Source organism: Myotis myotis, unplaced genomic scaffold (genome assembly GCF_014108235.1).
Source record: "Myotis myotis isolate mMyoMyo1 unplaced genomic scaffold, mMyoMyo1.p scaffold_m19_p_18, whole genome shotgun sequence".
In the NCBI taxonomy this organism is placed as follows: Eukaryota; Metazoa; Chordata; class Mammalia; order Chiroptera; family Vespertilionidae; genus Myotis; species Myotis myotis.
Window position 1 is genome coordinate 24,694,358 of NW_023416322.1, and position 22,457 is coordinate 24,716,814.

General features: G+C 40.8%; 1 protein-coding gene across 6 annotated transcripts; it reads right to left on the minus strand.

The window, feature by feature from the left end:
- Window positions 1-46: 46 nt before the first annotated feature.
- Window positions 47-22,209, minus strand: DARS2 (aspartyl-tRNA synthetase 2, mitochondrial). Of its 6 annotated transcripts, none has more exons than XM_036343573.1 (17): window positions 21,542-22,204; window positions 20,831-20,930; window positions 17,402-17,468; window positions 15,788-15,889; window positions 15,074-15,169; window positions 13,012-13,135; window positions 12,248-12,294; window positions 10,585-10,691; window positions 9,001-9,070; window positions 7,913-8,092; window positions 6,723-6,830; window positions 5,511-5,573; window positions 4,532-4,684; window positions 2,899-3,117; window positions 2,633-2,743; window positions 1,964-2,039; window positions 47-1,253 (listed from the first exon to the last, which is right to left on the minus strand). In XM_036343573.1, exons 1-17 carry the CDS (start codon window positions 21,663-21,665, stop codon window positions 1,039-1,041), a joined length of 1,962 nt encoding a protein of 653 aa, XP_036199466.1. In that variant the 5' UTR covers window positions 21,666-22,204; the 3' UTR covers window positions 47-1,038. The 6 variants fall into 6 exon arrangements, 5 of the variants coding, with proteins under 5 accessions (XP_036199466.1, XP_036199469.1, XP_036199467.1 ...); XM_036343576.1 differs by having other exon boundaries at window positions 21,452-21,579; XM_036343574.1 differs by lacking the exon at window positions 5,511-5,573 and having other exon boundaries at window positions 21,542-22,209.
- Between the last annotated feature and the right edge of the window lie 248 nt (window positions 22,210-22,457).

Here is a 22,457-nt window from a genome sequence, read left to right on the forward strand (position 1 = left end):
ATTCAGGCCTCCTTTGTTCCCATTTTTATAATGATTAATCGTAAGCTTTTAAAAAAACTAAATCTTTATTATTGAAAATATTACATGTGTCCCCCTTTGACCCCAATCACACAATATAAGAAAATCACAGTGAGCCTCAGTGTTCACTCTTACACATTTTTTTTTTCACTCTTACACATTTGAGGTTGGTCTAAGGTAAATGTTTTTACTACAATTGAGGAAAAGGTATTCAGGGATTACTTAAAAAAATACAAGTATAATCAATACTGATGAATAAACACTGTTTTTCTTTTACTACAGGTAATCAGTTTTGTTTAATCTTAAATTATAAAATCCACAGCTGTACCTGTTTCTGTTTACAGATGGGTGGACAGTCATACATTTGTGTCATGCATTATAATTTTCCAAAGCATTTTCACTCACATTATCTTCCGCGTACGTGATCTCTGATCTCTGATTCTGGCGAGAAGAGCCCTATGAGGCAGCCAGACGAATTCTGTTTGCATTTCACACAGCAGGAGGGAGATTAAGCAAGGCCTATGTAACTTGCTCAAAGTGAAACAATGACTGGGATTTTGTGAGTTTCATTTCAGTGATATTTGGCATTTATCATGTTGCTTTTCACTATATTATGATGATTGTCCAGCTTAATTTACAGAATTTTCTTGACGAAGCTGGTTAAACGGACTCCACCAACAACTCACCAGTCTAAAGGGTCAAATATTTTCTCACAATTCACACATGATCTGATTACTTCTGTCCCAAGTGAACAACCTACTCTCTGGGTATGGGAAAACATGATCAGAAGATGCTTAGCCATTACATTATTCTAACAAAGAGCCATCTTTCACACCTCTCCAAGTGAAAAGAAACTTCAAAAAAGTCCCACACAAAAATCCTAAATATGCATGTTATCAGGTCCAGATTGAGTACTGTTTCTTCATTGTGGTAAAGAATGCTGGCTGGAGTCCTTCCACCTAAAGACGTGTCAGATCTTTGGCAGAACTCTAGAGGGAGCAGAGGATGAAACCCAAAAGCTCAGCTTTCTGGATGGTGCGGAGGATTCAATGAGTTCTTTTCTGTTTCTGCATCTGTTGGCCAGGAGACCTGAATATGATAGGGCTTCAGGTCCTCAGGAGGGATAAAATCTGGGGCATCGCTCATGAGGTCCTGCCCCCGGAAGGACTTTGGGAAGGCTATGACGTCTCTGATGCTTGGCGCTCCAGTGACGAGGCATACCAGTCTGTCTAACCCTGTGAGCAAAACAGTTAACAGATGAGAACGTAACCTGCGGGTGGGAGTGGCTTCGTTTTTCTACAAAGGTTACAGAGAACGTTTAAATAAGAATCTTTACCAAGCTGCACCCAGGCATAGTTCCCTGCCTTTTTAGGGAACCTTTGAGGTTACTTTTATCTCACTTTAGAAAATGCTCAGGACTGAAAAATACTCAGTCACATCGACTGGATGAATAGTGACAGCAGGTAATACCTTTAGCAAGGGCTTACTAAAGGCTAAACAAAATCGGTGCTGTGTAGGAGTCTCTAAGAACACAGGCGGTCCCTGTGGTTGAGGGTCCACAATCTAGTGAACTTTCTGGAATTTTTCACACTCTTCCTTGATAAAAGAAACAAGGTGAGCATCTCGCCCATCAGAAGGGCCCTTGCACATTCCTACTCACACAAGCTGGGGCTAGGCAGCAGGGCTTCCAGGCTCCTACCAAGGTGTCTGAGCCCCCAGGCATTTGAGCTAAGACCATAGAGTTCCATTCTATTAATCTTTCAAATGCAAATGATCAGTTAAGTTTTAGCTTTATAACGGTAAATAAAAACGAAACATAAATTCTGTAGAACCCTTGGGCTCAATCCCTACCTCCTTTTTCCTCCATCCACCACCCTCCTTAAGCTGAGCCCAAATTTCAGTGCAGTGAATGAAATTGGGCTTGTAAAAAGGGCAGACTGTTTACCTAAGGCAATTCCTCCATGAGGGGGCGCCCCGTAATCTAAAGCCTGGAGCAGGTGGGAGAGCAATTTCACATCTTCCTGAAATTCAAAAGATAATTCCATTTAAATACATACTGAGGGTCCACTAAGCGCCACAGTGCGTTTAGGTGTGAAAGGGAAAACAAAGGTGAGTTAAAGACCTCAAGAGGTTTAGAGTAGAGCAAGGTGATGTGACAAGTGACAGATACTAAAACATGCAGAGAAATGCCTGGTGCTCAGTAAATGCAGCTATTATACTGATAATGCAAACAGTGAGACCAAGGATATGGCTCCAAAGGGTAGGATGAAAGCAGGGAATTGTCCTGTCAAGGGACTAGGGGGGATATTAGGAAGCAACAGTGTCAAATGCTGCTGGGAGGTAGGAGAGTTTAAGGGCAAAGAACGGGCCATTGAATTTGGTGACCAAGAACAGACCACTGGACTTGGGTATTCATCTGAGAATTAAACGTGTCAGTGCCTATGAAGTACTTAAGCAGTGCCTGGCATATAGTAAGCACTGCCAAACAGCTATTACCTACTTTTCAAGGACTTACACTGAAGGTAGAGAGAGAAGCTGCTACTATCCTGTATCTAGTGAATCCTCCATTCATTACAAATTTTAACAGACACAAGGCCAGGTTAGAACATGTTACCTTCAGTAACGTTTCCAGGATGTAGCGTTGGAGCTGTGCATCATGAATTCGGATAGAACCGCCTCCTACTTCACTGCCGTTTAAAACCAAGTCATAGTGCTGGCTACGGACCTACAAGATGCAGAGTCTCGACATTAGAGAATGTTAACTACTGACTCAAACCGACAGTTTCTTCTGGGGCTTCCAGAACTGGGTCAGACTGAAATCTGAAGGTCTTTGCTGTTTTTTCCCACAGTTCCTTTGATTTACAAGCACAGATGTGGTACCTTTTCGGGCTCAGTGTGGAGAAGGTGGATGTCACTGGGATGGGGAGCCGTGAATGGGTGGTGGGCTGACTCCAGCTCCCCGGGCTTTTCCTCCTTGGGAAGGAAGAGTGGGAAATCCACCACCCAAAGGAAAGAGAACAGAGCTGGGTCACGGAGCAGCACTCCTCTTGCTTCTAGAAGGTCAGCACATTCCAGCCGTAATTTTCCCAGCAAGGAGCACTGCAAACAGAAGATAGGAACATTGAGGTAACTACTGGGAGAGTCGTCAGCAATGACCGATGTGGATTCTAAAGCCAGGCCATTCTCTGAGAAAGGAATAGCCAAGTAATAGAAGACACACTCAATGGTTCGAGAAGGACTGTCATCCTCAGAGATTGGGGAGTGGAGAGCACAGTGAGTCTGATCTGTTTGCTACTAACATCTCTGCATCCTTTGCCACAGTGAAATGGAGATAAAAGTATCTATTCCAGAAGGCTGTGGTGACAACACAGTGAGGTAAGACGTGTACGGTGCAAGATCATGGGCACCTACTCCCATGATTTCCTTACTGCCCTGAAGGGTGTGATGAGGATGTGTGGAGTGCCTGGCATGTACTTAATGTTCAACGATGCTTGCTGCTAGGAGAAAGGCAGGGTGGATTAGAGGTTAACTTCAGAGTACACCTTTGGGAACCAGACTGTGAGGGTTAGGGAAAAAATCTGGCTCCTCCACATCCCAGCTATGTGTGTGCAAATTTTTAACTTCTTAGCCTCAGTTCTCTTTACAATAGTAACAGTAGCGGTACTTCTTGACCTTTACAGTATAGTTCCAGTATTTGTTTGACTTCTATACCACTTCTGCATATTTTACGACGGCCTATTCAGCTACATCCAGTCTGCTGTGTTTCTGCTGAAGAACAGTGAGTTGGCCAGTGCCTGGCAGCCCTCACCAACTGCCAGCGGCTGCTCCAAGGAAGAGGATCCTGCCACGATCAAGTAGGGTCAAGTGTCTGCCAGCCAGTAGCCCTCCAGCAGTCTGACCTGTCCTCCACATTTTCAGGAATGCATTATGTATAAAAGTTAGTGACTATCAAATTTTCTTAATTTGCAAAACTTTGAAAATGAAAATATTTTCTCATAGTTATACATCGAGTTCCAGTAGCCTTCTACCTAAGTGGCTTTCCTAATCAGAACCACAGCCAGTCTGTGAGCAGTACCCATGGAGGCTAGTGGCTGGGAAGAAACTAGTTTTTATACAGTGCATTATAAAGTGCTGAAAGACATTTACTCATATGCCCTAGCCAGTTTGGCTCAGTGGATAGAGCGATGGCCTGCAGACTGAAGGGTCCCAGGTTCGGTTTTGGTCAAGGGCATGTGCCTCAGTTGCAGGCTCCTCCCCCCGCTCCTGGTGGGGGTGCATGCAGGAGGCAACCAATTGATGTGTTTCTCTCACATTGATATTTAATAATCAATGAAAAAATATCCTTGGGTGAGGATTAAAAAAAAAAAAGAAGATATTTACTCATATAAAAACTCATGCAGAGCAGCTCCATTTAATGCAATCAACAGTCAATTTCAAATGTGTACTAATTGCACAGGAGAAGAGGGTTCCATTCAACCCCAGCAGCACTGAGCGTGGAGGTAACTTCTCTTACTGCTCTCTTGTGCTCTCCAGCCGTTAGCAGGACCACGTCCTCCTCCTGGTTCTCCATTCGTCTGATCAGGCCCAGTCCTTGCTCCTCCATCACAAGCTTAGCAACCGGAGAATTCCAGTTCCTATTGGCTTTCAGGAACACAGGTAAGACTTCCTGTGATAAAGAAAAAGATTAACATTTTTCAAAAAAGTGGGGTTTTCTTATAAAGATTTCTTGTTCCCAATAGAAGAAAACTTACATGAGATTATCTCTATTCCCTCCTGAACCCCTTCAAAATGATACTAAAGGAATTTAAAAAGCAATCTCATAACGAAAAACAAAGAGAATGAAGGGTCAGGAGGGATGTCAGTAGATGAGATTTCTGCAAATTTTTGGCAGGTTGCAAGTGAATGGAGCATAAAGTCTTATATTTTAGATCCTTTCTTCAAAGTATCACTGATTTTAATGACTCAAAAAAACATGACTATTTTTAAAGTCATTGATTCCAAAATGGCTGAGGCAGTTTCCACTTCTTGTGGGAGTTAAGAATGCCCATTTCCACTCCTGCTCCTCCCGTTTTAGTTCTACCATTAACCAAGCCCAGAAGACAGGTGTCTATCAAAGTTGTATTCAGAATTTTTAAAAAGGGTACAGGAGGAACAATTAATTCAGGCATTCCTTCACGCCCGCCACACTTTCATTTACATCTTGGACACATGGGGCTCTATTTATTTTCCTAACCAGATTAAAGTACTGTTGTTTATTTTAAAAAGCTATGGTTGAACTTCCATTCTGATTAACGGTGAGTTCAACTAAGTTTAAGTCTTAGAATTATACCCAGAGGTAAGGTTAAGTTTAAAAATAAAAAGGAAAAGTAGAAGAATGATCTGAAATAACAAGATCCTCAAAACTAACGTTGGTGAAAGAGCTCAAGCAATTATTAGTTAAAAATGTTGAATCCCTAAAAGACAGGAAAAAACCTGCTCTAATTAATCCTTACCTGATCAAAATGGTCAGCAGCAAATTTCCTAATGGATTCAATGTCTTTCCTTTTTAAGTATTTCTGATGAAAGAAAATCAAAGTAAACTCAACAGTATGACACTTAGCTTCATAAACATGTTTATGATAGCAAAGGGAATACAAATATATTTTGTGTCTTTCCATCACAAGAGTAGGATTAAATACAAATTTAATTTCTGCTGCCAAATAACGAAAACTTAAAGCTTGTTATAGGGCTTATTTTTTTCCAAACACTGTATGCAAGTCTCACTGGGAATAGCTGTGCATGTATTCCATGTAATATGCAGGATAAATGTTCCAAATTAATTTTTACATTCTGAATTGTGAAAGAAAATATAACTTTCAGGTCAATACGAAGATTCATAATTTAATTATTTCAGATCTCTTAAAATTCTTTATATCTTACTTTTTGTAAATTATCTCAATGTCTTTCTAAGTAAGACAATGTCATCATAACTAATATTCATGGGCCACTTAAGTAGGTATGGGAGATACACAAAGGAGGAGTCAGGGTTCATGACCCAGCAGGTCTGATCAGCTACTTGGGGAAGAATGGACATCCTCAAATTGGGGTAAATAATGACAACAATATATGTTGTACAGAGCTCACCTGAGTACATTCATTCTGTCTGGACTAGAGTATGGACACCACATTACTTTCCACTGGACATATGAAGTAATTAAGAGACTAAATTCTTATCCCCAGGTTGAATATACTTAATATTCTTATATATCCAAGTGAGTAGTCCTTCAAAATAGTAATCTTATTCAAGACCCAACATGCAAGGGTTATGCTGGGTTAAGCTGAGAGCCTCTGGACAAACCGAGGCTGGAGACAGAATATGAATACGATGTTATGCTCATCACTAGTGGAAACGACCCCAAATGAAGCAGGTGTACTTTACAGCAATGTTTAAAAGGGGAAAAAAATAAAAAAGCTCTAGATCTTGAGTATAAAGTCATATTTATCAGGTTTTATTGTTCTCCATAGTTTTAGGGACATTTTTAGACTTTACATAAAAATATGTAAGTATTCATTTTTTTAAAAAACAATTTTTAAGTTTATTTGAATAGATTATATTCCCATTTAAAGAGGACTATCCTTTCTAAAGTTTAGACATGCCCATGTCGAACATATTTACTCCCCATAAAACAGGTTCTAGAGAACACACAGAATTGTGCCTCACTTACTGCTCCTTCAGGGATGCGTATGGCTTTGACGGTTCCTTGGGGTTTACTAAGTGCATCTTGAAGAAATCCAACCTCTGTGTTTCTGAACACATCACTGATGTCTACAATCTGGAAAGTAGGTTAAAAAAAGGGTAACTAAAACATTTACAAACACGTTTTTAAAGAAAAGAGAGCTGTTAACATCTACAAAGTGCATTCATATAGAGTGATTGTCATGGATGGGCTGGGCACTATGGCCTGTGCTAATGTACTCTTCAATAGTATTAATTCCTCTCATCCGTAAAACAAAAGTATAAGGGAGGCACTCTTGTTATCCCCATTTAATAAATGCAAAAACCAAAGCACAGAGAAGGCAAAAACTTGCCCAAGATGACACAGCTAGGAGTGGCAGAAGCACAACTGAAGCAGCCTGACTTAAGAACTACTATTCCATATTCCAAAACAAGAAACAAGGAGCGTTTGTTTTGGAATATTTAAATTTTTGTTTTTTGGGATCAGCTGTGAGTAGGCAGTTAGGACTTTGTGTAGCAAATGTTTTTCAATCTAAGAACTGAGCACTGCCTATTTGTAGACGAGGCAGGACTCAATTTCTGAGGCATCTGAACTGAGAACAGATGCGGTAATGTCACCAGCATCACACAGACAAAGGGATGTTGCTCTCTAAGAGCAAATAATGAGAGGCTTGCCAACGGAAACTGCGCCACGTACATCCTCCCCTGACCCTTATAGTTAAATATGTATTGACCTTAATAATTTGAAAAAATTTTCCATAGGTTTGAGCTCTTTAAATACTACAGAAAAGGGATAAATATCTCTTAATGGCCTTCCAAGTGCCATTTTAGTTGGCTTAAGAAAAATTGAAGAGGAAAGAACAGGGTTTTTTATTTTTCCTTTCAAGTTATCATTTGTGTCCATATAATTGATAATTTATCAATAATATAAACTTTTTAGCAAGAATCTTGCTGTCTGAAAATTGGTTTTGGAACATAGTAGATAGAAAAAGGTATTGCGATGCTAACAGACTATTATCCTCTTGCTGTAGCTCCAAAACAACAAAGGTAACAAGCTAAGGCAACAACAGAAAATATGATACAACAGTGTGTGCAACTGGTTGTAAATTTCAGAGTGGTTCAAAAGACTGCAGGAGTATTTGGGGGCAGAGACCTGGGAAACTGAAGCGTCAAAAGTACCTTCATCCCAAAGCGAGTGTCGGGTTTATCAGTTCCATAGCTGGCCAAAGCCTCGGCAAAAGTCATAGAAGGAAAAGGCACCCCTACAGGCCCTTTGTCACTGGGCCAGGAATACTGGAGCAAACCCTCAATTAGACTCCGGATCCCGGTCTGGTCTACAAAAGACATCTCTATGTCAATCTGAAACCAAAGAACACATGGAAACTAACTTGAACAGCCATAATATCACTATGTACATATTCATATATTTCTCTGGTTTTAAGTTACCACAGGATTCTGGACATAAGTACTTAATACAAGGAGGGAATTAATATTATTGTACATCTGTGTTTAAATTTTTTTTAAAATTTCAGAGAAGGAGGGAGAAAGAGATAGAAACATCAATGATGAGAGAATCAATTCGCTGCCTCCTGCACGCCCCCTACTGGGGATAGAGTCCGCAACCCAGGCATGTGCCCTGACCAGGAATTGAACTGTGATGTCCTGGTTCATAGGTTGACACTCAACCACTGAGCTACACTAGCAGGGCTGTACATCTGTTTTATGTCAGGTACTGTGCGAATGCTTACATACATCATCCCCTTGTTTAGTTCCTATGACTACCCATGCCTCATGCAGCTAAGTCACTTGCCCGTGTATGTACAGCTAGTAAGTAGTAAAGCTACACTTGATCCCAGGCTGTCCACCTTCAAAACTTACGATTTTTGTGCTTCATCACAGATTCATATGCTACCAAACAGAAACCAAATCATAGCAGCTCTGATGAGTGCCTAGAGTAGGCAGAGTAAATATCAACATACAGAACTGTTAGTCCTTAATGTACAAGAGGTGTTTTAAGAACTTTATCATGACTATGAAAATGCTATGGGATCTTTGGCATCCCTTAGTTGGTGGCCAAAATCCTTATAAAAAGGACACATGAAATATGTCAAAAGTTAAATAATGAATGCCTCCACTGTAGGCCAGTTTCACTAAATATCTGATGGATAAAATGTAATGAGAAGTCTATCTGACTACTGTCCTGGTCTGGAGACACTGGGCTGTAGTGAGGCTGCATGAGTAAGAGACAAGTGAATATAGCTTTGTACCTGCGTAAACTCAGGCTGTCTGTCTGGCCTTGAGCCTTCATCTCGATAACATCTGGCAACCTGAAAATATCTACAATAGAAAAATAGCACGAATTGAGTCATGATTCTAATAAGACATACACACATTTCCCCCCAAATTCATGGCCGTGTAGGCTATGAGATAAATTAATTATAGTACCTAAAGGGCATATAAGAAATTTAAAAATTCATTATGATGCCCTAATCCTGTGGTCAGCAAACTGCGGCTCGCGAGCCACATGTGGCTCTTTGGCCCCTCGAGTGTGGCTCTTCCACAAAATACCATGTGCGGGCACGCACATATAGTGCGATGGAAACTTTGTGGCCCATGCGCAGAAGTTGGTATTTTGTGGAAGAGCCACACTCAAGGGGCCAAGGGCCACATGTGGCTCATGAGCTGCAGTTTGCCGACCACTGTCCTCATCTAATCAGGTACATACACAGCTGACCCAGAATTGAACTATTCTATATATTGCTTTAGGAATATACAATGGCACCTTTGGATATTTACATATGAGACTGGCATGCAAGGCGGTTCATGCTTCTTCACACAGACTCTTGTGCCTTGGCCAAATTGAACTTCTTGTTGCTCCATGGATACACCTGAGCTTTCCTGTGCTATGCCATTCAACTTTCAGCTCAATCTGCTGATATGAACTCTGTCCCAGGAGACCCAGCTCACAAAGTTTTTATACTTCCCAAACAATATAATTTCAAACCTCTTAATATCTACCCTGCAACTCTCAATGCACTCCTTTTTTGTTTATCTCAGTTGGTTTTATTTATTATCCTATTCTAACTAGATTCATTAATTCCTTGAGAGCAAAAGCTATTCTGTTTTGAATCCCCTGCCACTTTTACTAGCTTATAGCTCTGCACATAGTGGCCACCCAATAAATCTTTACTAAAGAATGACTACATATTTTTAGAGTGTTTTGCATATATTTCCCAAATGCTCATACATTTTCTAACCTTCTTTTAAGAGTTCAGGTAGCCCTAGCTGGTTTGGCTCAGTAGATAGAGTGTTGGCCTGTGGATTTAAGGGTCCCCGGGGTTTGATTCTGGTCAAGGGTAAACGCCCAGATTGCAGGCTCGATGCCCAGTAGGGGGCGTGCAGAAGGCAGCCTATCAATGATTCTCATTATTTTTTTAATTTTTTTGTTAATCTCACCAGAGGATATTTTCCCATTGATTTTTTTTTTTTTTTTTTTTTTTTTTTAGAGATAGTGGAAATGAGGAGGTGAGACAGAGAGAGAGAGGAACATTGGTTGGTTGCCTCCTGCACGCTTCCAGACCAGAGATTGAGTCTGCAACTGAGGTACGTGCCATTGACCAGAATCGAACCCGGGACCCTTCATTCCTCGCTGACACTCTATCCACTGAGCCAAAACGGCTAGGGCCTCTCTCATTATTGATGTTTCTATCTCTCTCTCCCTCTCCCTTCCTCTCTGAAATAAAAAAAATATATTAAAAAAAAAAAAAAAGAATGCAGGCAACTTTTTTTCCTTTTCCCTTTCCTGTCCCACTTTTCCTTTCCTGACAACTACTAGCATAAGGAAAGCTCACCTGTCTAAACCACCAACCATCAGAAGCTGCTTAAACTGTTGTGGACTCTGAGGGAGAGAATAGAACTTTCCAGGTTCCCTGGACGGTATCACAAACTCTTTTGCACCCTTTTAACGAGAGAGGAATGGGGAGGGAGAGACAGGAGACATTATTAAAAAAAACAAACCCAAGAACTGGTGGAAGCTGACACTTCAGCTCATCAATGAACTAAATGATGCAATGAGCAAAGTCCTCAAATGACAGAAATCATTTCTTGTTCACCTTTTAGTCCCCTAAAGGCTTGCGCACAGTAGGCTTTAAATGTTCGGATATAGTAGGTATTAAATGTATGCTTGTTGAAATGAATTCTCAATTCCTATTCACATACTTCCTACCTGCTTTTTAAAATTAAACTACAGTTTTATAAGTCCAGATATTGTATAAATAGATTGAACATCAAGGTTTAGAAATGTCAGTTCTTAATGAAGAAGGGATTTATATTTAGGGAACCAATTCATTATTGATCTGCATCTATAAAACTCCAAGAAAACTCAAATAGAATACAAATGAGTTTGTGTGTCACCTCTGACATGCATGTCATAGGTTCGCCATCACTGACCTAAAGGAAGACTTCAACGAAACCCACATTAAAATGACCAATCAAAATCCCATTTCTTTTTACCCCCCCTTAGTTTTACATTTAGAATAAAAGCGTGAGAACAGTCCGAAGGATTCTGAAGAAGTATGAGTGGCCTTGTCCTGGCCTATTTCTAATATTCCCAGATTAGTTCATCTACCTCACAGCTGTTGCACTCAACTCTTTTAAAAAAATTAAATTTATTGGGGTGACATTGGTCAATAAAAATTATATAGGTTTCAGGTGTATAATTCTCTATAATACATCGTTTGTATATTGCACTGTGTGTTCACAAGTCAAGTCTCCTTTCATCACCATTTATCCCCTCTTTACCTTCTCCCACCCTGCTTTTGCACTCAACTCTTCAACATCACTATGAACTGAATGGCTAGAAGATGCTATTTTACTTGTTCCTAAGCTTCTTTTAGCATTTTCCATGTGAAAAGGTTCATCCTGAATAAAAATGCCCGGGAAACCCAATGCAAATCCTAGGATTGGGGGAGTGTGTTGGGTCCTGGAAATTGTAGCTTATGAACCCCTTTTAAGTGAATATCATTGAGACCTAGAGAACACAGGGCTACGATGCGTGCTCAGACCTGGTTCAACGAGCTGCTGTACCCAAAGCAGTAGGCGTGACTTCTGCTCAGCCCTAAGTCCTGTTTTCTCTCCTAGACCATGGAGCAGGGATGGCGATACCCCAACTCCCAGGTCCTGAGGCCCTGCTGCAGGTGAGAAGGCAGGCTCAGGGTCTTTAAGTGTCCACCTCAGTTGAGGGAGGGATACACACGGGTTGGGGGTCGGGGTGCAGCGTGGGGCCTTGGCAACAGGATCCACTCACATCCCCAAAGAGAAAATGTAATGTGAGCAGGTGGGACACAGGGCTTTGCCGGTTAACACCTCTGCTTCACTGGCAATTTTCTCAGCTCTTAAGAAAATCTGGATAATGTGATTATCTTGAGGCATTAAAAGGAGTAAAACCAAGTGAATATAAATGCAAAGTGGTCCAGTTTCCTAACTAATAGGACATTACAGTAGGTTTATACGTACTCCTGGAGTCCTTTTAAACAATGTTGGTGTTTCTACATCCACAAACCCTAAAAAGAGAGAGACATTTGAATTTAATAGATAGAATTTGTCAAATATGATGTTTATGGTATAGTACAATAATCTGAGGCTACCCTTAATTAGGAATTTTGACTGAAAAAGTTACCAAGCCCACTGATGCTGGTTTCTAAAAACCCAAGAAGAAAGCTGAACATTTTCATGAAATCCTATTCTGTTCATAAAGTTGATACTTTTGTAATGAAATAATTCGTACTTGTCTATGAACTGTTTTGTTTTTTTAAATATTCTGCTAGCATAGCAAAAATAACATAAAATACATAAATATAGTAGGAAAAGATCCCAGGACTAATTAAAGAGTCAAATTTAATTCCCATGACATTTCTGAGCTCACAACAAATGCTACTTAAGCATGACAAAGAATTTAAAAAACTTACAGGTGTAACAACCAAAGGGCTGTCTGACCTTCAGTAGTGATGGGAAATACTTAAGGTAACATGCACTATCACCTTTAAAAGGCTGCATCTGTGACCCAGTAGGGAGCGAAATTATGCTCTAAATTACTAAATTATGCTTTAGGACAAAACACCTGGAAATTAAACTTCAAAAACTGCTTTACACATTAAGTGAATTCCAGACCTCTGGCAACATCAGACCCAATGATGCTAAGGCGAGGATACAGTAAAACTGCTGAACAGAACAGAAGAGATGCTAAAAAGCTCCAAGAACATGCAGGCAATCTCCCTTACCATGTAGATTACAGAGATATTCCCGCATTTTCATGACCATCTGGGACCTCAGCCGCAGGTTATACTGCATTTGGAAACTGCGCAAGTCTAAGTAGCGATACTGCAAACGAAGAGCCTCTGTTTTCTAAACAAATTAAAAGATTTTTATGTTTAAATATTTTTTCAAATATTAACAAGATATTAACTTTAGATACAGAGTGTGAAATTTCAAAAGCTTTATCTTTAGCTCCCACCATTTGGATATACACCGCCACCCTTGATTCCTACCACTTCTAAGTTTGTTACTGGCACAGAGCTTACATTTTTTATTCATGACTAGAGGCCTGGTGCATGAAATTCGTGCACAGGTCCCTAGGCCTGGGTTAGTGATCAGGGCCGATCTGTGGGCGACTGGCAGGGCGATCAGGGAGCCCCCGCTGACACCTCCCTTGGCCGGCCTGGGGCCTGCGGGTTGGGGGCATCTCCTGCATTGAGAATCTGCCCCCTGGTGGTCAGTGCTCATCATAGCGACCAGTTGTTTCTCCGGTCATTCCACTGTTGGGTCGGCTTGCATATTAGGCTTTTATTATAAAGGATTATTAATGTGACCCTTCACTGACTGAAATTTGCCTATCATACTAAACATTTATCCATTCAGTTAAACTTGTAATTAAGTCTTCAAAGATCTTTTTATAATATACACTAGAGTAAAAAACAACTACAACTTTATCACCTGAATGGGACTGAGAATGTAAGAAATGCAAAGAACAGCAGAGGGACTTTTGCTTACTTTCCAGGCTGTAAATCTCTGTGCTGGCAACTTTTTATTTAAAAAAAGGGCTTTTAAAGCCCTTTTCTTGGTGTAGCTTATTTCCTTGATACTAGAAACAGAAGAACTGTCACTTATCTTTCTGAAAGATTAACTGGGTATTTCTCCCCACCTCCCCCCAAGGCCAACTCTGTAATTACACTGCCTTTTCTAATTAAAAGATTAAGTATTGGGAACTTAAAATGGAAGACTAAGAGGCCTTGCAATTAATTTAAAAATCCCTGTATTGATCCATTTACACACTCAGACTATGCAGCTCTGCAACTATAGATAATTGTGACATAGCTGAGATTTATCTGGGGGTGCATACCCAGTGCTGTCTAGCTTCATCTACCCCTCAAACTGGTAAAGAACATCCTGAATTACAGTAATATTTATATGCTTGGGAAATCAAGCCAACCCTTTTTCACTGTTAGAGGTTTAAACTTAATAGATGCAAGATCTCCTATGCTATTTGGCCATGTCCAAACTAGACATAAATTTCCTTTCAAAATGTAAACAAGCAGCAAAAAGACATGAACACAATAACACCCGAAGTAAGAGAAGAGAGAGAGAGAAAAACATCGATGTCAGACACATCAATTGGTTGCCTCCTGCACATGCCCCAACTGGGGCCAAGTATTGGACCTGCAACCCAGGTATGTACCCTTGATCGGGAATCAAACCAGAGACCCTTTGGTGCCCCAGTGGACACTACCCACTGAACCACACTGGCCAGGGCAATAATAACCCAAGTCTTAAAGACAGAATCATGTTTCAAGCTGTCTGATAAGCAGTCCATGTGTTTAGGAACTCCAACAGCTTAATGAATTGTCCCTATTTAAGAAGGGTTCATCAAGAAATTGTGGAACTAACAATCCATGATACACCTATAACAACATGCTTAATGCCACAGAAGTTAAAGTTTTTCTTAAAAAAACTTGAAAACATTTTATTGGTCATCAACATTCTCTAGATACTCCATCCTATATAATAAGAGAGGAATATGCTAATTAGCCATTATACCCTGAGGTGTAATGACCAAGTGCTTCACAACCAGATCACAGATCAGCAGGAGGGTGGGCCAGAGAGGTAGAAGCGGGCTGCGGAGAGCTACAGGAGGGGGCAGGGCAGCAAGCTATGAGGGGGGAGGGGGGAGGGGAATTACAGGAGGATGGGGCAGCAGGTGGAGAGCTACTGGAGGGCAGCAGCAACCTACTGGCACACGGATTCGTGCGCAGGGCTACTAGTTTTATTAATAACAGAGGATGGCACCTTCATAAAGTCCTTAATTTCAAAGGGCAGCTTCTTGCACGGATTCAGAAGTTCAGCCGTTTTAACCTTGATTTCAATGTCACCTGTTGGCATTTTCTTAAAGAAAGAGAAGAGACCTATTTAAAAATTTACTCATCAGGATATGTACACAGTGAACATTTGTAAAATACATGATTTACTTATGTATGTAAAGTACACAGGTGCTTAGTGTGTAGTCTAAATGTCTATACATGCTTTTTTTTTTTTTTTAAAAATATATTTTACTGATTTTTCACAGAGAGGAAGGGAGAGAGATAGAAAGTTAGAAACATCGATGAGAGAGAAACATCGATCAGCCGCCTCCTGCACATCTCCCACTGGGGATGTGCCCGCAACCCAGGTACATGCCCTTGACCGGAATCGAACCTGGGACCCTTCAGTCCGCAGGCTGATGCTCTATCCACTGAGCCAAACCGGTTTCGGCGTCTATACATGATTTTGACATTCTTATGCATACCTGTGGCTGATATGATCATTAATAAATAACATGCATATTTATATCAGTGTGTGTGTTTATAGTGAAGATTTTGAAATCTGCAGGTTCATTCATAGAACTTACAGAGCTTTAGTGCCTGATGTCCAATAGGTGCTCAGCCTCTGTTGCCTGAATGTGTAGACAGACAGTGCAAGTGTATACGGTGAAATTTACACAGATACAGTGTCAAAACTACTAACTGGGTTCTCTTGTCCTGGAGGCCGGGAAACCACTGTCCCAGACACTTGCACCACAGATTCCATGGGGGCGTCACATAAAATCTTCTTCACGGAAGCAGCGGACTACAGAAAAAGAGGGGAAAACAGTTCCAAGAAACACATGAATTTAAAGGAATCTGTGCTAACTCTAGTCTATGGTTTAGAAAAAATGATAGTACTCAGAGCTTAATTGCTGTAAATACTGGGGCTGCCCTTAATGACTTTATTAAAGAACTTGGTAAACTGCCTCACAATTTTGACTCCAGTTAATACAGCAAGTCAAACTCTTAACTAAGAGTGGAACAATGTTTTCCTTAAAGGGAAATAAGGAAAGAAACGATTAATGCAAACAAATCCCACATACATACTTGAAAGGCAACTGTTTCCAGAGTTAGTCTTCGGGCCAGTTAAGTCCCACAGCAATAATGGAGTCCAAAGGTCAGCTATGCTCATTTCTAGATCCTGAGATAATTCATTGCTCTTATTTCAAACACTAAAAGCTGAGTAAATAAATTTTTTCTTAGGCATACAAGCATTACAATAGAGACCAATGTTGCCCAACAACTATGATGAGAGAGCTTTATTTCATCTAATTTTAATAGTAATTGTTTTTAGCAAGTAGTACCTTTACAAGGCTCAAACTTCAAAGAAAACTAACAGATGTACAGTGAAGTCTCCCTCCTATCTTTGCCCTTTAGTTTCTCTTCCCAGACACTCACAGATCCTTCCAGGGACACATCATGAAATACACACATGCACACCTCCTTTTAAATACAGATGATAGCACTCCTGTTTTGTTTCCTCTATCAACATACCTTTCTTTTTCCATTATTAGTTCATAAAGAGCTACTGTAACCTTTTTTCTATGGCTCTCAGGATGTGCATTTTTTATGTCACTCTCTTATTGGGGGAACAACTAGGTTTTTCCCAATTGTTTTGTTTCTATTAAAAATAATCCCGCAATGAAAAACCTTATATTTATGTCAATTTGCATTTGTGTAAGTCTAGGTGTAAGATGCTTCTAAGATAACTGACTAGAAGTGGAAGGTATGGTTGAAAGGATAGATGCACTTCTAGTTTTGATGTTGCCAAATTGCCCTCTGTGGAACTAGTGCCATTTGGACTCCCTCCATGAATGTAGGAACACTTGTTTTCCCAAGCAGTGTGTTGTCAATCCGTGTGTTAAAAATAACAATTGTGTGTAGTTATCTCTCTACCTATGAGTGAGGTCGGGCATATTTCATACATCTAAAAGCCATTTATATTTTCTTTTTCTTTTCTGTAAATTTTATGTTCATGTCCTAGGTTCATATTTCTGCTGAGTCACTGTTTTTGTTTTTAATTTGATCTGTAGTAACCTTTTAGATATTAGCAAAATTAGCCCCTGTATTTGATGTGCTCATCAACAAATGTCTCATTTATATTTATATAGGTGTATGTTTGTGATGAACATTTTCCCCGTTTGTCATTTGTCTCAATGTTGTTTGTATTTTTTTAACTTTTTATTAACTTTTGAATTTCAACCTCAAACGTATTTAGTTACCCTGACCACAGCATCAAAGAGGTTTTCAGTAACAGTAGGAAACCTTCCATTACCTCATCCTGAGGAATGAGAACTTGAACAAGCCCCTGGAAATCTCTTAACACCAGGAAGATGTTTTGCCTGATTAATGAAGAAAATGAACACGTTAGGATAAAATCTCTGAGCCCAAAATTTAAGCAGGCAAAGCAAACTAAACAAAGAAAAGATCCATATAATTTCTCACATTTATTATAATAAATAATGCACATTGAAAGGAAATTAATTACAAGAAATATTTTGATATTTTAATATCGATATTCGCATCTTGCTAATGAAAAAAAAATAGGATTCTACCGAGTCTCCTATCTACCTACTCCAGGACTTCTGTGAGGATCAAATGAGATGAGGCAAGGGAAAAAGCTTCACAAACATTTGGTTAAACTATAAAATGTTTGCACCTGGCTATAAAGCAAGTTGGGTTCCTGGGCTGAAGAAACTCCAAGGATGCTAGTCACTAGGGAGAGGAAGCTGGGCGTTGCTACGTGATGTTATTACCCCGAGCCCACAGTGACCGTTTCTGGGCTGGGCTGGGCTGTGGGTTGCATTTTGCGCCATGGGGTCTTGGCAGCGTTGGCTGTGATTTGGTGTTGCTCCAGGGTGGTGGTGGAGCCCGTGTCCCATTTGGGGGAAGCTGAGTGTTGGTTTGTCGGCGCCAGGTCTGTGGTGCTGTTCATTTTTAAATGGCCAGTGCACATCATAGCTACTGGTAGGATGGACAGACACTTAGCCTTTTATATATATAGATAGTCATGAAACTTTCTATGTAGCTTTTTTTTTTTTTAATCCTCACCTAGAGAAAGGAAGGAGGAGAGAGAGAAAAAAAAAACATTGAGAGAGAAACACTGATGAGTTGCCTCTGGAATACACCCTGACTAGGGATCAAACCTGAAACCTCAGTATGTGCCTCGACCAGGAATTGACACGAAACCTTTTGGTATATGGGATGACACTCCAACCAATCGAGCCAGGGCTCTATGTAGCTTATTAATGAAAAAAACCCAAAAAACTTCTTTTTGTTTTCAATTTTTATTGGCTATACTAGAGGCCTGGTGCACAAATTCATGCACAGGTGGGGTCCCTCGGCCTGAGTGGTGATTAGGGCCGATTGGGGCTGGCTGGCCAGGGGGAGGGACCGCAGGAGGTTGGCTGGCCACGGAGGTTGGCTGTGGGAGCTCACTGACCACCAGGCAGCAGCTCCTGTGTGGCGTGTCTGCCCCCTGGTGGTTAGTGCGCATTATAGTGACTGGTCATTCGGTCACTTAGGCTTTTATATATATAGATATTCAGCTTACTAATGTTATCCAGATGGCTTATTAATGAAAAGATTAAAAAAATGTTTTAACTTTCATTGGCTTAGATCAGTGATGGCGAACCTATGACACGCATGTCAAAGGTGACACGCGAACTCATTTTCTTGGTTGATTTTTCTTTGTTAAATGGCATTTAAATATATAAAATAAATATCAAAAATATAAATCTTTGTTTTACTATGGTTGCAAATATCAAAAAATTTCTATATGTAACACAGCACCAGAGTTGAGTTAGGGTTTTTCAAAATGCTGACACGCTGAGCTCAAAAGGTTTGCCATCACTGACTTAGGTCTTTACAAGAAAATTTTATTAAATTTGAAAACTTTCCACATATTAAAATCCAAGAGAATATTTTAGGATATTAAAAACATCTGATTGGACATTTTTGAAGTACAACAATATAAAGCCTTTTCCTAAAAAAAAGATACAATGTAAAATTTTCTAGAGGAGGTCCAACTACTAATTTAATATCTCTGTAAACCATCAAAAGGTTCCCCAAACCCCAACATTTTTAGCATTCAATCTACATTTTTCATATTGTCTTTACTACCAACAAGAGGTTCAGAAAACCTCCTCTGATTTTTAAAAATATATATATATATTGATTTCAGAGAGGAAGGGAGAGGGAGAGATAGAAACATCAAGGATAAGAGAGAATCATTGATCTGCTGCTTCCTGCATGCCCCACGGGATCGAGCCTGCAACCAGGGCATGTGCCCTCACTGGGAATCAAACCATGACCTTCTGGTTCATAGGTCGATGCTCAATCAGTGAGCTATGCTGGCTGGGCACCTCCTCTGATTTTGAGAAGATAAAATCAACAAATTTATGGGTCAAATGTCCATCCATTTAGGACATATTCTTTAGAGAGGTCACACTATATATTTGGATCTCTTCAATGTGAATTACTGTATTATTCAGAAATGTTCTAGAATACAACAACAAAAGGGCTCTAATCTTAAAGAATCATGTTCTCTACCTAAATTTAGAATAAAATAAGCTTGTTCATGCTCTTGGAGCTTACTAGCTGGCCTATTCCCAATTACTAGTCCTTGGGAGTTTTAAAATAAAAAGTTAAATTCTGTGCCTGAAAGTCTTTTTAAAAGAAAGTGTTTATTAGGCCATTGATACCAAAAAAAAAAAACCACCCCCAAAAAACAAAAACCACAACACAAAAAAAGACTGGTCTTGGGGCATGGCGCAGCATGGTTAGATAGAAAAAAACCAGCATGTCTGTTATCCCTGAATTTTGCAAGTGTTTTTATACCTGAAACAGGGAGAAAGGTGTGACGCCTTAAATAAATGAGGCATGGGGCCCGCCGGCCTCACATCTGACATGCTTGTAGCCGTTCTGAAAGAACGAACATTAGCTACAGACAAAGGGAATCGGTGAAGGTGAAGCAGGGCTACTATGGCCTAGGGCACAGCAGCAGAATCTGTAAAGCTCATGTGTGAACAAGAAGCAGAGGCTGCTGGGGTTTGACAGGCCTGGCTATTCACTCTTTTTATATAATCTCAGAAATAGCCACCTGAATGTTAATTATAATTCCAACATACACTAAGGCCGTGGTCGGCAAACTGCGGCTCCCGAGCCACATGCGGCTCTTTGGCCCCTTGAGTGTGGCTCTTCCTAAGCCTTAGGAGTACCTAATTAAGTTAATAACAATGTACCTACCTATATAGTTTAAGTTTAAAAAATTTGGCTCTCAAAAGAAATTTCAATCGTTGTACTGTTGATATTTGGCTCTGTTGACTAATGAGTTTGCCGACCACTGCACTAAGGAGTGTGAGCAGTCTTTTGTTGGTTTTGCACTATAGCTATTAACCAATTTAACCCCTTTATCTCTTCCTTCACCCTCTGACCTGCAGTAATTTAATTTAGGACATCTCAGAATTTTCTTGTCAGGAGACTTCAACCCTTGTAAGCCAAGGGGCATTTCTGTTCATTGGTGGATCACACTTCCTTATTATACCCTTCAACATATGCTAGTGGTACTTACTCAGAGTAACACTATTTGGGCCTTTCAAAACAAAATGGAAAACTTAACGAATTTTGAGAATCTTGTAGGAGTTGCAAAGCTTTTACTCTTCTGACAACACTATGCATTCTTACACCGTCTGCGTCAATTTACCTTCGGTACTGAATCCATCCACACAAGGTGACTTCTTGGCCTAAGTGCGAAGAACGCAACTCTCCACACGTGTTGGTCCGGGCAACAAAGCTACTGAGTTCTAAAGAAAAAAGAAAAAAAGCAGGATTAAAAATCTATTTCCAAACTGCTTAAAAATAAAGACTTCAAGTCACATCATCTTAGGTATTTCATGTCCATGGATAAAATTTATAAAGTAAATCTAAGTTCGTAATTTGATTCAATCACTATTAAATCTATAATGTCAAAGGTAAATGTGTCAAAAGCCAACTAAATAACTGTCTTAAATTTTTGCCTTATGTTAGGAAATCAAAATTTTTTCATCACCAAGCATTTGCATTGACCTAAAATTACCCTACTCTTAATAGCTCAGCACAGATCCTTCCCATACCCAATAGGACCTTAGGAATCACGGAAGTTGGATGGTGCAGTGACTAACTTTAGTGTGAAAGTGGAACAGTCACCATGTACACTTAAAAATTTTGAGATTTAGTAGCATTAACTGAAATCCTATCTATGTGGCTCATTTTCTGGTCTTTTTAAACTCCAGGCAAACACACACTATAGTATAAGAAAGGAAGAGGGTGAATGATCTGCTTTTACATTTTGACCATCCATCCAGTTAAGACTAGCGGGGAATGGAGAACAGGAGAAAGTGCGGTCCGGAGGTCACGAGCTCCTCACTGCTTTCACCTGGAACGCTCCATCGTGAGCTCAGCTGCAGACTTCTGGATAGAGACCGCCCGACCAGCTGCGCGATCCTTCCGGTGGGTGTGGCCAAACCCCTATTTAGCCCAGGTAACCAACGGGAGAACATGTTGAAGCCGCTGGAGGGCGAAACGTTCACGGATCCCACACTGCCGGTGCTGGACGGTGGTCAACGATCATTTTTGGAAATACACGCAAATCCCTTAGAATGCTAGGAGTTTCCACCTTCTGCTCCAGTATTTAAGCCCTTCTCCGCTGAACATTCAAGTACACGTGTCTGGACACCGGATCGATTTACAAGGTCTTTGGGGTCCTTGGGGAGTGGGTAGAAGAAAGACTTTTCTCCCCTTCTCCATGCATCAGTTTCCACTTCTGCTAACAAACACACCTGCGGCCAGATGTGCAAGGACGCGTCCTCATACCAGCGCAAGAGGGAACCCCACGCCCAGGGAGAGACTGAAGGGGCCGGTCATCAAGCGCACGCCCTTCCTTTCCTTCCGCGCTTCCCCAAAGGCAGAACCGGGAAACAGGGAGAACCCAGCCTCGCGTTCCAATTCTGGCGCCGACCTCGGATATTCAAAATGAGGAAGAGGGCAAATCCAAACGGTTGTGAGGGTCCGATTCTCCCGGTAAGCGGCAGGGTGAGCCAAGCACTCCTCAAAGCGCTCGCGACCTCCCAAGACTACGGTGAGGTCGATCAACCAATCAGAGCGGAGGCCCCGCCGCCATGCTTAGTGCGGCCGGAAATTGGAAGGAAAGCTTCGCGCCGGTGGGAAACCGCTGTCCGTCGCCGCGCGCTTTCAAACGTGAGGCTAATGGTTAGATTGCTCGAACGTGCCCTCAGTAAAAATGGCGACCGTAGTTGCTTCACTGACTTGGAATCGGCGCCCGGGAGGCTTCC

Bases quoted from the DNA above. Each gene is read 5' to 3' on its own strand.
- DARS2 (XM_036343573.1), bottom strand. From the start codon at position 21,665: ATGTTCTCCCGTTGGTTACCTGGGCTAAATAGGGGTTTGGCCACACCC. The intron at 9,071-10,584 runs GTGAGCTTTCCT...TTTCTATTGTAG, and splicing joins ATGGTTGGTGGTTTAGACAG to ATATTTTCAGGTTGCCAGAT. The intron at 4,685-5,510 runs GTAAGGATTAAT...TCTTTATCACAG, and splicing joins CTGCTGACCATTTTGATCAG to GAAGTCTTACCTGTGTTCCT.